Below are 13282 nucleotides of genomic sequence, written 5' to 3'. Positions count from 1 at the left end.
TTTCCTCCCAAAGCCCAAAGATGTGCAGTCAGGTGAATCGGAGTATTAAAATTGACCTGTGTGTGTGTGTGTGTGCTTGTTCTGTAATTATCTGGTGACCTGTCAAGGGTGTTTCCTACCTTTCGCTCAGTGAATAGGACCCACCACAACCCTGAATAGCATAACGTGATAGTAAAACAGACAATGAATGTTTTCTGTCACGTGTATGCTGATGTACAGTATATATATATATATATATATATATATATATATATATACACTCACTGTCCATTTTATCAGCTCCACTTACCATATAGAAGCACTTTGTAGTTATTATTGACTGTATTCCATCTGTTTCTCTACATACTGTTTTACCCTGCTTTCACCCTGTTCTTCAATGGTCAGAACCCCGACAGGACCACCACAGAGCAGGTATTATTTAGGTGGTGGATCTTTCTCAGCACTGCAGTGACACTGACATGGTGGTGGTGTGTTAGTGTGTGTTGTGCTGGTATAAGTGGATCAGAAACAGCAGCGCTGATGGAGTTTTTAAATACCGTGTCCACTCACAATCCACTCTATTAGACACTTCTACCTAGTTGGTTCACCTTGTAGATGTAAAGTCAGAGACGATCGCTCATCTATTGCTGCTGTTTGAGTTGGTCATCTTCTAGACCTTCATCAGTGGTCACAGGATGCTGCCCACGGGCGCTGTTGGCTGGATATTTTTGGTTGGTGGACTATTCTCAGTCCAGCAGGGACAGTGAGGTGTTTAAAAACTCCATCAGCATTGCTGTGTCTTATCCACTCATACCAGCACAACACACACTAACACACCACCACCATGTCAGAGTCACTGCAGTGCTGAGATTGATCCACCACCTAAAAAATACCTACTCTGTGGTGGTCCTGGGAGAGTCCTGACCATTGAAGAACAGGGTGAAAGCAGGCTAAAAAAAGTATGTAGAGAAACAGATGGACTACAGTCAGTAATTGTAGAACTACAAAGTGCTTCTATATGGTAAGTGGAGCTGTGAATGTAGAAACAAGGAGGTGGTCATAATGTTATGCCTGATCAGTGTATATATGTATGTTTTACATATTTTTTAGCTTCTTTTTCTACAAACCTGACAGTAGAAAAGACATTGCATAAAGAACAAGTTCATTGACTTCATATGTCATGTCTGCTACTGAAAACACTGGACTTACTTGAGAGGCTTTTTTGAGACATTATTGATAGAAAATAATACACAGATGTCAGAATAAATATGTGTCTGTCTGTATGACCTCAGTGAACCCTGCTGCAGCTCGGGTGTTGAATCAGCCTTTTTGCATTGATGGATTCTCCAAACCATGCAGGCTTTCTTCCAGTTCTTTGGATGGACTGCACCACACACCCAACAGGTATCAACACATACATTTAGGTGTTTTTTTGGCTGTAATGATATGCTACTAGGGGAAACTACCATGTGATTACCCATGTTATGTGCTTAAATTTAAATTGTTACTGGCAGTAGATGTATTTTATGCATACAGTTAAACATTTTAAATGTAAAGTATCACTAAATCTGTTGCATGAAGTCAAAACTGCTGATCAAAATGTTTCAATTGTACAAAGCTTCTTTCTGTAACTTCTCCCAAGTCGATCAAGGACACTCGATGCCCGGTGGTGAAAAATGCAGTCTGTCTACCCACATGTGTAGTGCAACAAAGAAACAACACAACATTCTTTGGCACACTTGAAAATCAGGACAAATCCGTCCCTTGTTTGGTCTGTAAAGCCGTTAAATTGTTAGTCATTGGGTGAAATATTGTACATTATTAAGGACTGAAGTATAGAGACGACACCAATTTTTGAAGAAATCATGTTTCAGTTATTAAATTAAGAGGATTAATTTAATGAGATAGAGCACTGGGGCAGTGGAAGCTCAGTGGTTGAGGTGCTGGACTAATAATCAGAGGTTTGCTGGTTAAAGCTCCACCACAGCCAGTGTTGGACCCCTGAGCAAAGGCCCCTTAACCCCTTATTGATTGCATTGTATTCAGTCACAGTATTCACTTTGGATAAATCCATCTGCTAAATGCCGTAAATGTACATGGCTATTGTCACTTGTTTATTGTTTATTATTGTACAAATCAGCATGTAAAGGGTAAAAACTAGGGCTGTCACGCGATTAAAATTTTTAATCGAGATTAATCGCGATTAAAGAACCAAATTAATTGCAATTAATCGCTAACTAATAACTAAGCACAATTTGAACAGTTATGCACATTTTTATTGCAAGAACATGTTTACCAATAAAAACATTCATAAAATTATGATAAATTATTAAATCTAAATTATTTTTAGAAAGCCAGCCAATGTCTATATAGAGTTGTTAACAGCTACCCATCTTTCAGCCAGTTATTTAAATTGACTGTACTGTTCATATTATCTGACAAAGGTTAGTAAAACAGGCGCTCAGAATATGAACCATTTCTAGATGCTACACCAGTGGTGTAACTAGGAGCTCATGGGCCCCAGTGCAAAAAAGAAATTTGGGCCCCCTCAACAAATTACATATGCTGATAGCTGATCAGAATGAATTAAAAGTACTCACTCAGAAGTTAGACTTCAAGTCCAAATTCCTGCCTCTGGTATTTTTAATGCAGTTTTAGTTATTTGAATTTTACTTAATGAAAATATTGTAATATAATAATAACGACCTGGCGAGGGCAGCCAAATGGGGTGGGGGGGCTGGGGGCAGTGAGGTGAGTGGTTGAGTTTATGTGATGGAGGATCCCCCCCTCGCACTCCCCCCACTCCCGCCGCCATGGACCCCAGTGCACTATGGTTATGCACTGTAGTTACGCCCCTGTACAACATGTATAACGTCATGTAGACCCACATCGTTAACTATGTTCAAGCATTTATACAGTCTATTGTGATCCATTTAACACCAGTGTTTGTAATGTTCTCACTGCTTGTACAGTACATGGGCTTTACATCCAAAATCATCTGAAATTAAGTAATAACTAAACTGAGATAAACTATTTGTGTTATTTTAATATTTTAATTTATTTCATGGTCAATTCTGTTTTAGGTGTAGCGTTAAAATGTATATGCTCTTTCTTACTCTGTGTTCACACTGGTAATGTTTTTTTTTTTTTTTGGCTTACCCTAATTTCAACCAAATTGCAATATGCTGGTCACTGATGATCAGTTTTACTCTGCATAGTACACTGCAGAGCCATAAAGTATTTTTCTAGTCAGTTATAAAATAATACCATAATACCAATACATATACATGTGGCACATATTAATAGGGATGTCAAAAGTATCTGTCCATTGGTGTCAAGTTGTTTAAAAAGTAAAAAAGTCTCCATCCACATTCACCAGCAAATTGTCTCATGTGACTATTTACATTATTGGAGTTTTGGAGTTTCTTAAATCTGTTACTGCTCCAATTGAGGCACAAGTAAAGATAAGTAACCACTGAGGAAAACAAAATAACGATGTGGTGGCCCACTATGCTATGCTGTAAATACTGAACTGTAAAATACTTCATCCACAAGCGTTTGTTTATATGATCTTCACATGGTTAGTAGGTGTATTAATATGGCTTGAAAATGAATTAATGATTTTTGCCGTGGTGTTGAATTGGTTAAAAGAGTAATCAAATTTTACTGGTACCGTCTACCAATGTTCTAGTACTGTGACATCTCTTTACACAGCTGTATCACAATATGGACAAAAGCATTGGGACACACCTCTTATGTATTAATCAGTGAATTGGAGTGATGACTCACACTTCTCTAACTGGCCTTCTGATAGATGTGTCTGATAGATGGGTTTGGGGAATGCCAGGAGAACGTTACCTGCCTGACTATATTGTGCCAACTGATAAGTTTGGTGGAGGAGGGATAATGATATGGGGTTGTTTTTTAGGGGTTAGCCTAGGTCCCTTAGTTCCAGTGAAGGGAAATTCTTCAGCATACTAAGACATTTTGGACAATTGTTTGCATTCAACAATCAACAGTTCAGGGAATGCCCTTTTCTTATTCAGCATGACTCTGCCCCAGTGCACAAAGCAAGGTCCATAAAGGCATGACTGAGGAAAAACTTGACTGGCTCACAAGGAGCCCTGGCCTCAACCCCGGTGAATACCTCTGGGATTAATGAAAACAGAGATTGCAAGCCAGGCCCTCTCGGATTTTGGAAAGAAATGGCACAAACAGACTCCAAAATCTTGTAGGAAGCCTTTCCAGAAGTGTGGAAGCTGTTATAACTACTGAGGGGGGCAACACCATATTAATGCCTATGATTTACAATGGAATAAAAGCCATAAAATGTGTAATGTGCAGATGTCCCAATTCTTTTGTCCATACAGTGTGTGTCAAACTAATAATGACACTATGAAATTTTTGCCATATATATGTAATTTGTTCAAATGTGTCACTTCCAGTGTGAACACAGGCTTATACTGTAAAACTCAATTTGTTGACCCCAGTGGAAAATAATTAATTGTGAATCTTGAGTATTTGACCCTTAAACTTATGCTAGTTCAAAATATGTAGACAATATTTTTGGTTAAACCTCACAGCCGTTGGTTCAAATCCATTGAGTGCTCATAAATGTTTTCATAAAAAGTCTTTCTTTCTTAATTCTGTGTGTGTCTTCAGCCATGTCCCAATCTCAGCTGAAAATGGGGAGGGTGCTAAAGCCTACTCCATTCCCAGCCTGAAAACAGGCACTGTTGAAAGGGCCACACAAACTGAACCCTGGAGCTCTAACCCTGAACGGACACATTTGGCCCTTACCAGGACCACCAAGACTCTTTCTCTAGAGGACGCACTTCCGGAGGGGGTCTCTCTTGTAGACGAGGCCCTGGTAAAGCCTTGTCAAGAGAGCCTGGAGGAAGATGACAGTGAGGAGAGAGAGAGAGACAAAAGCTGGCTTTCTACATTAGAGGAGTCCATCCAGCCCACCACCGTCAGAAGCCTTCAACAACAACAGAGCAAAAGCAGTGAAGACAGCCAGGGCTCAGCCCCTCAGACTCCGACATCCTGTTCTCCAGCGCCACCTAAAGAGCCTGTTATCGGTGGCCCGCTTTCCACTATTCTAGAGGGCGAGAAAAATCTGTGCGTCCAAACACAGACCACAATGATTCTATTCTTGATCTTATTCTTTGCATGATTTTCCTGCTTCTGCTATACTGTTTGAATTTTAACTCCATAACCTTTGCAACTGGATTCCTCAGAAGGCCTTCTTTATTCCAGGGTGCACCATGAGCCTTATATGGGGTTAAAAATCAGTATGAAGTAATATAAAGGGTAAGTTTTTGCAATGATCTCACCTGCTGTCAATATGACAGTTCATTTCTGAAATTGCCTGCAGGCTCACTCAGCATGTAGGTAGTGCACACTGATGTCATTGGTCATGTTTGACTTGTTAAACCCCTGGATCCTAGCTTGTTTTCTTTTCAGTTTGGATGACACCATAAATTAATCAGTAATAGCACCGCAAATGCAGGAGCTATATTTACAATTTAGGGGGTCTATACAATGTAAAAATTTATGTCAACTGTCAGTCATTATAAAAAACATTAAAACATTATAAAAAGAGGAGTAAAAGCAGATAAACTTAGGAGAAATTTTAACAGTTTACTTCAACCTTAACAAAATTCTGTTAAGTTTAATTTATTTATTTTTATATTATGTTTATGTATTGTCGCCCCCTTTTCTCCCTTTTAGCATGCGCAATTGCCCGATTGCATCATGCTCCCTCTCCACCAATGCCGATCCCCGCTCTGATTGAGGAGAACGAAGCTAACCCACACCCCCTCTGACACGTGGGCAGCAGCCTAATGCATTTTGTCACCTACACTTTGACGAGTGCTGTGCAGATCAGCACTGTGTACGGAGAGACACACCCTGACAGCACTCTTTTCCTGTCTCTGTGCAGGCGCCATCAATCAGCCAGCAGTGGTCGTAATTGCATTAGTTAAGAGAGATTCCCTATCCGGCTTTAATATCCCACCCCTATCTGAACAACAGGCCAATCGTTGTTCATGTGGCTGCTTAGCCCAGCCGGCAGGCAGAGCTGAGATTCGATACGATGTATTCGAGATCCCAGCTCTGGTTCCAGCGTGTGTTTTACTGCAGCACCACCTGAGCGGCTTGTTAAGTTGTATTTTTATATTTAACTTACTGTATATAGTAATTATAAATATAATTTTATATTTAATACAAAAGGGCTAGTGTAACCTAAATCACTAAAACACATCTAGATGGTAAAAACACTTTAATCACTGAACAAACTACACTAAATGACACATACAACCTCACAAATTAGTCTAATACATCAATAAAAACATAATTTTATACATATATTAAATATTTATTTTAGTCTCTAACTCTGGAAATACCATGTCCACAGTCTGTGCCACTGATACAAACAGCAGTGCATCTTCGGTAAAGCAAGATGCCTTCTGTTTACATTGGCTAGCTATAGCAAACTAGCTGTTCGCCACAGTATAATAGCTTAACAATAGCTAACAATCTGTAGAATCTTATGGTGCTTCACATTTCAGTGTCAGTTAAAGCATATGAGTGCTAGGTGGCAATAAACTTCTAGCTAAAAGGTTAAATACTTAATATTGCTGCATGTGTTTTGAGTGGGGCGACAATGTCGCCTCACAGCAAGAAGGTCCTGGGTTCGATCCCCAGATGGGGCAGTCAGGGTCCTTTCTGTGTGAAGTTTGCATGTTCTCCCCATGTTCTCTGCGTTCTCTTTCCTCCGGGAGCTCCGGTTTCCTCCCACAGTCCAAAAATATGCAGTCAGGTTAATTGGAGACACTGAAATGCCCTATAGGTGAATGGGTGTGTGTATGTGTGAGTGTGTGTGTCTGCCCTGCGATGGACTGGCTCCCCGTCCAGGGTGTTAATGTGTGCCTTGCGCCCATTGAAACTGTACTGGCGCTGTTACTCCAAATCCATTTCCATTTGTTTGTGCATTGCTTTCCGTGTACACTGTTGGAGTAGTACCAATTTGAACCAAAGAAACCAGAGTCTCAGTATGGTTGTGGTAGAATCACTATAGCATTAAGAATTTTACAGCAGCCTGTTATATGTGCAATGCCCATGTTTTACAGGGTTGTAGTAGCATAACTGGTTTTAATTTTACCAGTGTTGAAGGACCTATACAGAAACCTTTTTACAGCAAGTTCAGACATGTCGGGTAAAATGTACTGAAGCAACAAGAGCTGCTATTGTACTTTAATTTGTTTAGATAAGTACTAAAAAGCTAAAAAACACAGGGTTTTAACTGTTCAGCATATTTGACCTATTTTGTCTTTTTGTCTGTAGTAAAGAAGTGTAAATACTAAATATATTGACATCACATTAACTAAAAATGTACTGAAAGTACTTTGAATGGAACTTTGGGGCTTTGGGGTTGTTTTTGTGCACAGAGATTGAATGAAGACATTTTTAATAAACAGTTCCCACAGATAGGCATTAGACAAAATGTATAACATCAACCCAGGGTGAGAATTTATTAGGATTTAGAGCTCAGTACAGGTCTTCTTTTACTGTGAGCGTGTTAGTTTACCAGTGTAAGTTTAAGTATAGTGTATGCTGCGAGTTGAAAGCCTAATTGCAGGCTGGTCAATCCTCTCCAACTTTACACAGTTTGCTTTTTATAGAATCTGGCTTTTTAAATGCATGGTCTTGCAAAAAAAACATTTGCAGTCAGATTCCTGAACCTGTTTGTCCGTATGTGGTGTAGTGGGTGTTGTTGATGCTATACATGTGCAGTATTTAATACATTCACTTTCCACTGCACGTTTTCATATGTACTCTCTCATTTTCTCGGTTTTATTAGTCACCAGTTAGTTGGAACAAGAACTGTCTGCCTGTTGAGAAACGCGATACACAGTTTTTATTGGTCAATTTACATGACAAATGATGTAGTAATTTTCAGCACGCCATAAAACTGCATAGGACTGCATAGATTTTTAAAGCCACATTATTAATCATTACAATGAATTTATAATGAGTTCCTGTTTATAACATATTTATTTCAGTGAGCTTTCCAGGACCTTTAACTCCCCAAAATTCTGTATACACTTATCAGCCATAACATTAAAAACACCTGACCTGTTCTTCAATGGTCAGGACTCTTTCAGGACCACTATAGAGCAGGTATTATTTGGGTGGTGGATGATTCTCAGCACTGCAGTGACACTGACATGGTGGTGGTGTGTTAGTGTGTGTTGTGCTGGTATGAGTGGATCAGACACAGCAGCGCTGATGGAGTTTTTAAACACCTCACTGTCACTGCTGGACTGAGAATAGTCCACCAACCAAAAAATATCCAGTCAACAGCGCCCCATGGGCAGCGTCCTGTGACCACTGATGAAGGTCTAGAAGATGACCAACTCAAACAGCAGCAATAGATGAGCGATCGTCTCTGACTTTACATCTACAAGGTGAACCAACTAGGTAGAAGTGTCTAATAGAGTGGACAGTGAGTGGACACGGTATTTAAAAACTCCAGCAGCGCTGCTGTTTCTGATCCACTCATACCAGCACAACACACACTAACACACCACCACCATGTCAGTGTCACTGCAGTGCTGCGAATGATCCACTACCTAAATAATACCTGCTCTGTGGTGGTCCTGGGAGAGTCCCAGGGGGCTAACAAAGCATGCAGAGAAACAGATGGACTACAGTCAGTAGTTGTAGAACTTCATAGTGCTTCTATATGGTAAGTGAAGCTGATAAAATGGACAGTGATCATAATTGGCAGTGCCTGCAGCAGACACATCTCTGCTAGGGCGGGATTACCGGACTATGTGGGTGGAGGTGGTTTTAATGTTATGGCTGATCAGTGTAGGTGTCTTGTCTTTTACTTACTTTACCCCTATAACTACATATCCTGTGTAATCCAGCAGCATTCATGTATTTGATATTCTGACTAAACTGATATTATGATTGGACTGTTTTAGTTTCAGCCTAAAATAATTTCATGGTTATATTTAATTTCAGTGGAATCTTAAAATTGAATTCTAGTTTATTTTAGGTCAGATATACCTAAAACCGGTTTGTCCATCTTTGAGTGAGTTTTCTTGCGTTCCCTCAACCAATCATGTTTGACTCAGTATTGCATCAACAAACCTCTACACTGTTTCATTGTTGTGTTTTGAGGGGGACTGTTTCGAGTTCAGACATGACAGAAAAAATGATGATCTGATGTTTTAACCAGTCTGGATAGGAACTCTGGTCCAGCCACTTAGATCAGTCAGTTTTATCAGACATAAGTGTGCATTCCTTATAGAATTGTATTAAAATGCAACCAATAACAAGCCAGTAAACATAAGTATGCAATATAATCACCTAAGTGGTAAAAACCCCAACATTCTTCCAGGAAGAACTACACTCTGGTCACATGACATAACTTATATTGTATACATAAAAAGCTGCTTGGCTTTAGGATTTGTCAGGCTGTGTTTAATGTTAAATTAAGGCAGTTTATGTATGTCAGGAGGAATGGAACACATTACACCACTACATGACATGTTTAAAGAAATAAACCCAGTTATAAAAACAGTACCAGTTGACATCAATGTTGTGTTTGTGCTCTACCTTAGTGCTGAGTGAGCCTGCAGGCAGACTCAGATATCATTGCTTAAACCTAAATTTCGAAGGAAGGAAATGGTTGTTGGAGTGTTTATAGCTAGCTATTTAGCTGACTATGAGGGAACCTTCCCACATGTCCCAATCTGGTGTTTCATTGAAGACCATGAGGAGGACACAGTGCCTTTGCATGTTGGACTGGATTACCAAATTGCTTCATGACTGCTGGGAATGCTGAGGTCTCATTTTCAATCACACTAACCCAAAAATCAATCATGTTCTAACCAAATGCATGTAACACTTAATGATTATTTTGATTGATTTCATTTCAGGTCCTTTGTCACTAAATGTGTGGTTCTAATAATCAATGTATTTCTGAATGTGTTCCTTTGTAAGGTATGTGTGTGTATAGTTTGATATTCATCAGAGATGTTTTATTATTATTCCAAAATGACTCCAAGAATGAATTAATGTTTGTTGTAAAAACAACTTAAAAGTTTTTAAGATGCACCCTAGTGTACCAGCACTGGGATTCTGAACTTTTTGACACAATTGGCAGTGCCTACAACAGTCAAAATTAACCACTAATCAGCTGGCTGGGAAAAAAAACAGACAAAAAAAGGGATGAGGTCTTCGACAATGTGTAAGGACTTTGGTTAGTGGCTTGAGGCGTCTGTACAGAAGCAGGGGAATGCGGAGATCAGTTTGTGACTCTCCATGCGTGAGACTGGCCTCAGACATGAATCTACTGAAAAACTGGTCAATAAGAAGGGGTCGGTGAGGCACCCAGGTAGTGATATATGTTCTGCTAACACACCAATGCTGAGATTCTGAACTCCTCGACTGGGCGCCATCTAGTGGCCATAATTGGCAGTGCCTGCAGCAGACACATCTCTGCTAGGGCGGGATTACCGGACTACGTGGGTGGAGTCTTCAAATGCTGTGTAAGAACCTTGATTAGCAGATAAAGAGGCGCCTGTGCAGAGTCCATGGGTGAAAAAGGGTTTCGCTAAGGGCTGCGTGCGGGCTGGAGGAGGCGTGAGCAGTAATATACCCTCATTGACTGCAATCGGGGATCCCCCAGCAGTGGAAGACAAACTGACTATGCTAAATTGGGGGACGATGGGAGAAAATGCATAAAATATAATTGAAAAAAGAAGTGGTTGGTGGACTGCACACACAGGCAAATATACCTTTCTCGGACATGATCGGGGTTCCCAGAAGTGGAAGGTTTTGCTAAATTGGGAGAAAAAGGGACAAAAATGCATTTACAATGGTAAAAGAAATGATCACTCATATTGTTATACATAATGCTTGGGTTGGTATTCCTGGGCAGTAGGGGTCAAAGTCCTGCACACAGATATTTATTATAAATCCACCTATTAGTGGGGAAAACCCCAAATCTGGTGTTCCAGATATAGTTTAATGAAAAACCATAGGTGGCCCACCAAAGATTTACAACATTTGTTACATAAAGCTCTCTCCCCTTAAAATATAACTGTTCATAAAAACCCTCCCCTCCCCATTGCACAGTTTATTTACCTCAGTTTTTGTTTGGCCAAAAGTACTAGAGAGCATATGTGCTTCTACTTTCTAGGCTGGATGACTGTTGATCAGGGTGAAACAAGTATAAGCTTGAATCTAAAATAGAGCAGTTAGAGCTTTTTCTCAAGCATGTTCAGCTATCGTATGTTGTTGCAAATTACTATTACAATGCCGTCTCACAGTGGGTGTGAATTAGCAAAGATTAAATGACATCGAATTTTAACGCATTGCAGTGTTGAGAGATTTGTGTGTGAAGAATTGGGCTCAGTGGAAAGTATGACAATGTGATTGTCATTAGAGAAGTGGTTACACACTCAGAGCCCGGTGATGCCTCAGGCCAGATTCAGACTAGGTTAACTGGCATATATAAAACAGTTTGGGTAATTGCTCAGACTTTATTAGGTGAAAGAGCACAAAAATAAAGCAGTAACGTTCAGTCTGTCGTGGGATAGGCTTAGTCTTGGGAGGTAAAAACAAAACATGTACAGTGGTACCTTGTAACTCGACGTCCCCTAAACTCGAAATCTTTGAAACTCAACACCCGTTGTGGAGAAATGTGTACCCTTAAACTCGACCTTTTCCTTAAATTCGATGTGTTCAATTATTTAATTTCAAATTAATAAAGAACAGCCGCTTTGTTCAGCGCTCTGCTTGAGCGGTGCGGTAATACGTCATCAAAGTGCACTTATGAGACGAGTCTGCATTATAGCTGGGGGTTCTGAGAAATTGAGAGTTTAAAACGCTTATCGTAAAAAAAAAAAGCTGAACGTGGTTTAATGTACTAAAAGAACGACATAGAAACACTAATCTTCCCTTAATTATTACTCATAATTATGCTCGTAAGTTCTCTCCACTAATGAAATTCCTCGCTCGTAGCTGTAGTACAAGAAGTCTATATAGAAACACTGAACGTTAAAATCTTAATAAACAAACAAACATGACTCTATGCAGACCATGAGTTCCATCACACCAAACTTGTTAAACCATCTTTATGGTTGTGGCTTTGTGCACAGGGGAACAGTCATGCTGAAACAGGAAAGGGCCTTCCCTAAACTGTTAAAAATGTACATTATTGATTGATTATATACATGTGTGGCTGACAAGACATAAATATCTTAATTAGCAGTATTTATTATCATTCAGTTATCTATTTGGGCAGTTGTACCCTCACTCTTAAGGTACTGGATTAGTAATTTAAAGGTCGCTGGTTCAAGTCCCACCTCTGCCAGGCTGTCACTGTTTGGCCTCTAAGCAATGCCCTTAACCCTCAATTGCTTAGACTGTATACTGTCACAGTACTGTAAGTCACTTTGGATAAAGTGTCTGCCAAATGCCGATAATGTAAATATTTCATGTTTTTGGTTTATGCTCTTTTAAGTGCTACTTTGTATAGCCTAAAGTTTCCATACGCTTTACACCTGAAAATCATATCTAGAACCATGGGCATTGATATGAAGTTGGACTCCCACTTGGTGCTTTAACGCCCCCCCACTTATAAGGCCTACCACCAGATTTTGGAACATGACTGTAGAGAAATGCCGTTAATTCTACTACAAAAGTTCAGATACAGACATTGTACAAAAGTCCTGGTTTACACTACACTTGCATGCGGAGAGACACACCCTAAGGGCACCCTCCCTCATCTCTTGTGTAGGCGCCTCTTAATCAGCCGGCAGAGATCGTAATCGCATTCTGACAGAGAGAGAGACCCACCCCCTCCGGTCTCCAATCCCACCCCCCCACCTGAACAACAGGCCAATCGTAGTTCATATAGCCGCCCAGCCTTCAACCGGCTGAAGGCAGAGCTGGATTCGAAATGACACACTTTCGAAATCCAGCTCTGGTTGCAGCGCGTGTTTGTTTTTTTTACCGCTGTGCCACCTGAGCGGCTACACTACACTTTTTAATGTACTACATTATTAAGTTATAAAACAATCCTTATGTAATTAAACCCAGATTAATCAGTTAAATGGATGGTAATATGTGATTATTTAACCACATTTCCAATACTCCCGAGTCCAGTGGTAGTGTGTCTTACACCACTCCTGGTAACGCTTGATATTGCATATGGCTTGTAAGTGGCTCATCAGCTATTAACCCAGCCTATAAAACAATTGCCAAACAGCCTCCAGGGGCA

General features: G+C 40.1%; 1 protein-coding gene across 1 annotated transcript in view; it reads left to right on the top strand.

The window, feature by feature from the left end:
- The window catches only part of eml3 (EMAP like 3), a 96556-nt gene that overhangs the window by 35234 nt on the left and 48040 nt on the right, over window positions 1-13282 (top strand). The window contains exons 3-4 of the mRNA XM_062994072.1: window positions 1272-1383; window positions 4642-5100. Of these exons, the coding sequence (XP_062850142.1) occupies window positions 1272-1383; window positions 4642-5100 (571 nt within the window). The remainder of the gene's footprint in view (window positions 1-1271; window positions 1384-4641; window positions 5101-13282) is intronic.

Source organism: Trichomycterus rosablanca, chromosome 4 (genome assembly GCF_030014385.1).
Source record: "Trichomycterus rosablanca isolate fTriRos1 chromosome 4, fTriRos1.hap1, whole genome shotgun sequence".
Classification (NCBI taxonomy): domain Eukaryota; kingdom Metazoa; phylum Chordata; class Actinopteri; order Siluriformes; family Trichomycteridae; genus Trichomycterus; species Trichomycterus rosablanca.
Note: the sequence above shows the minus strand (reverse complement) of the source record. Positions and strands in the feature narration are given on the sequence as shown.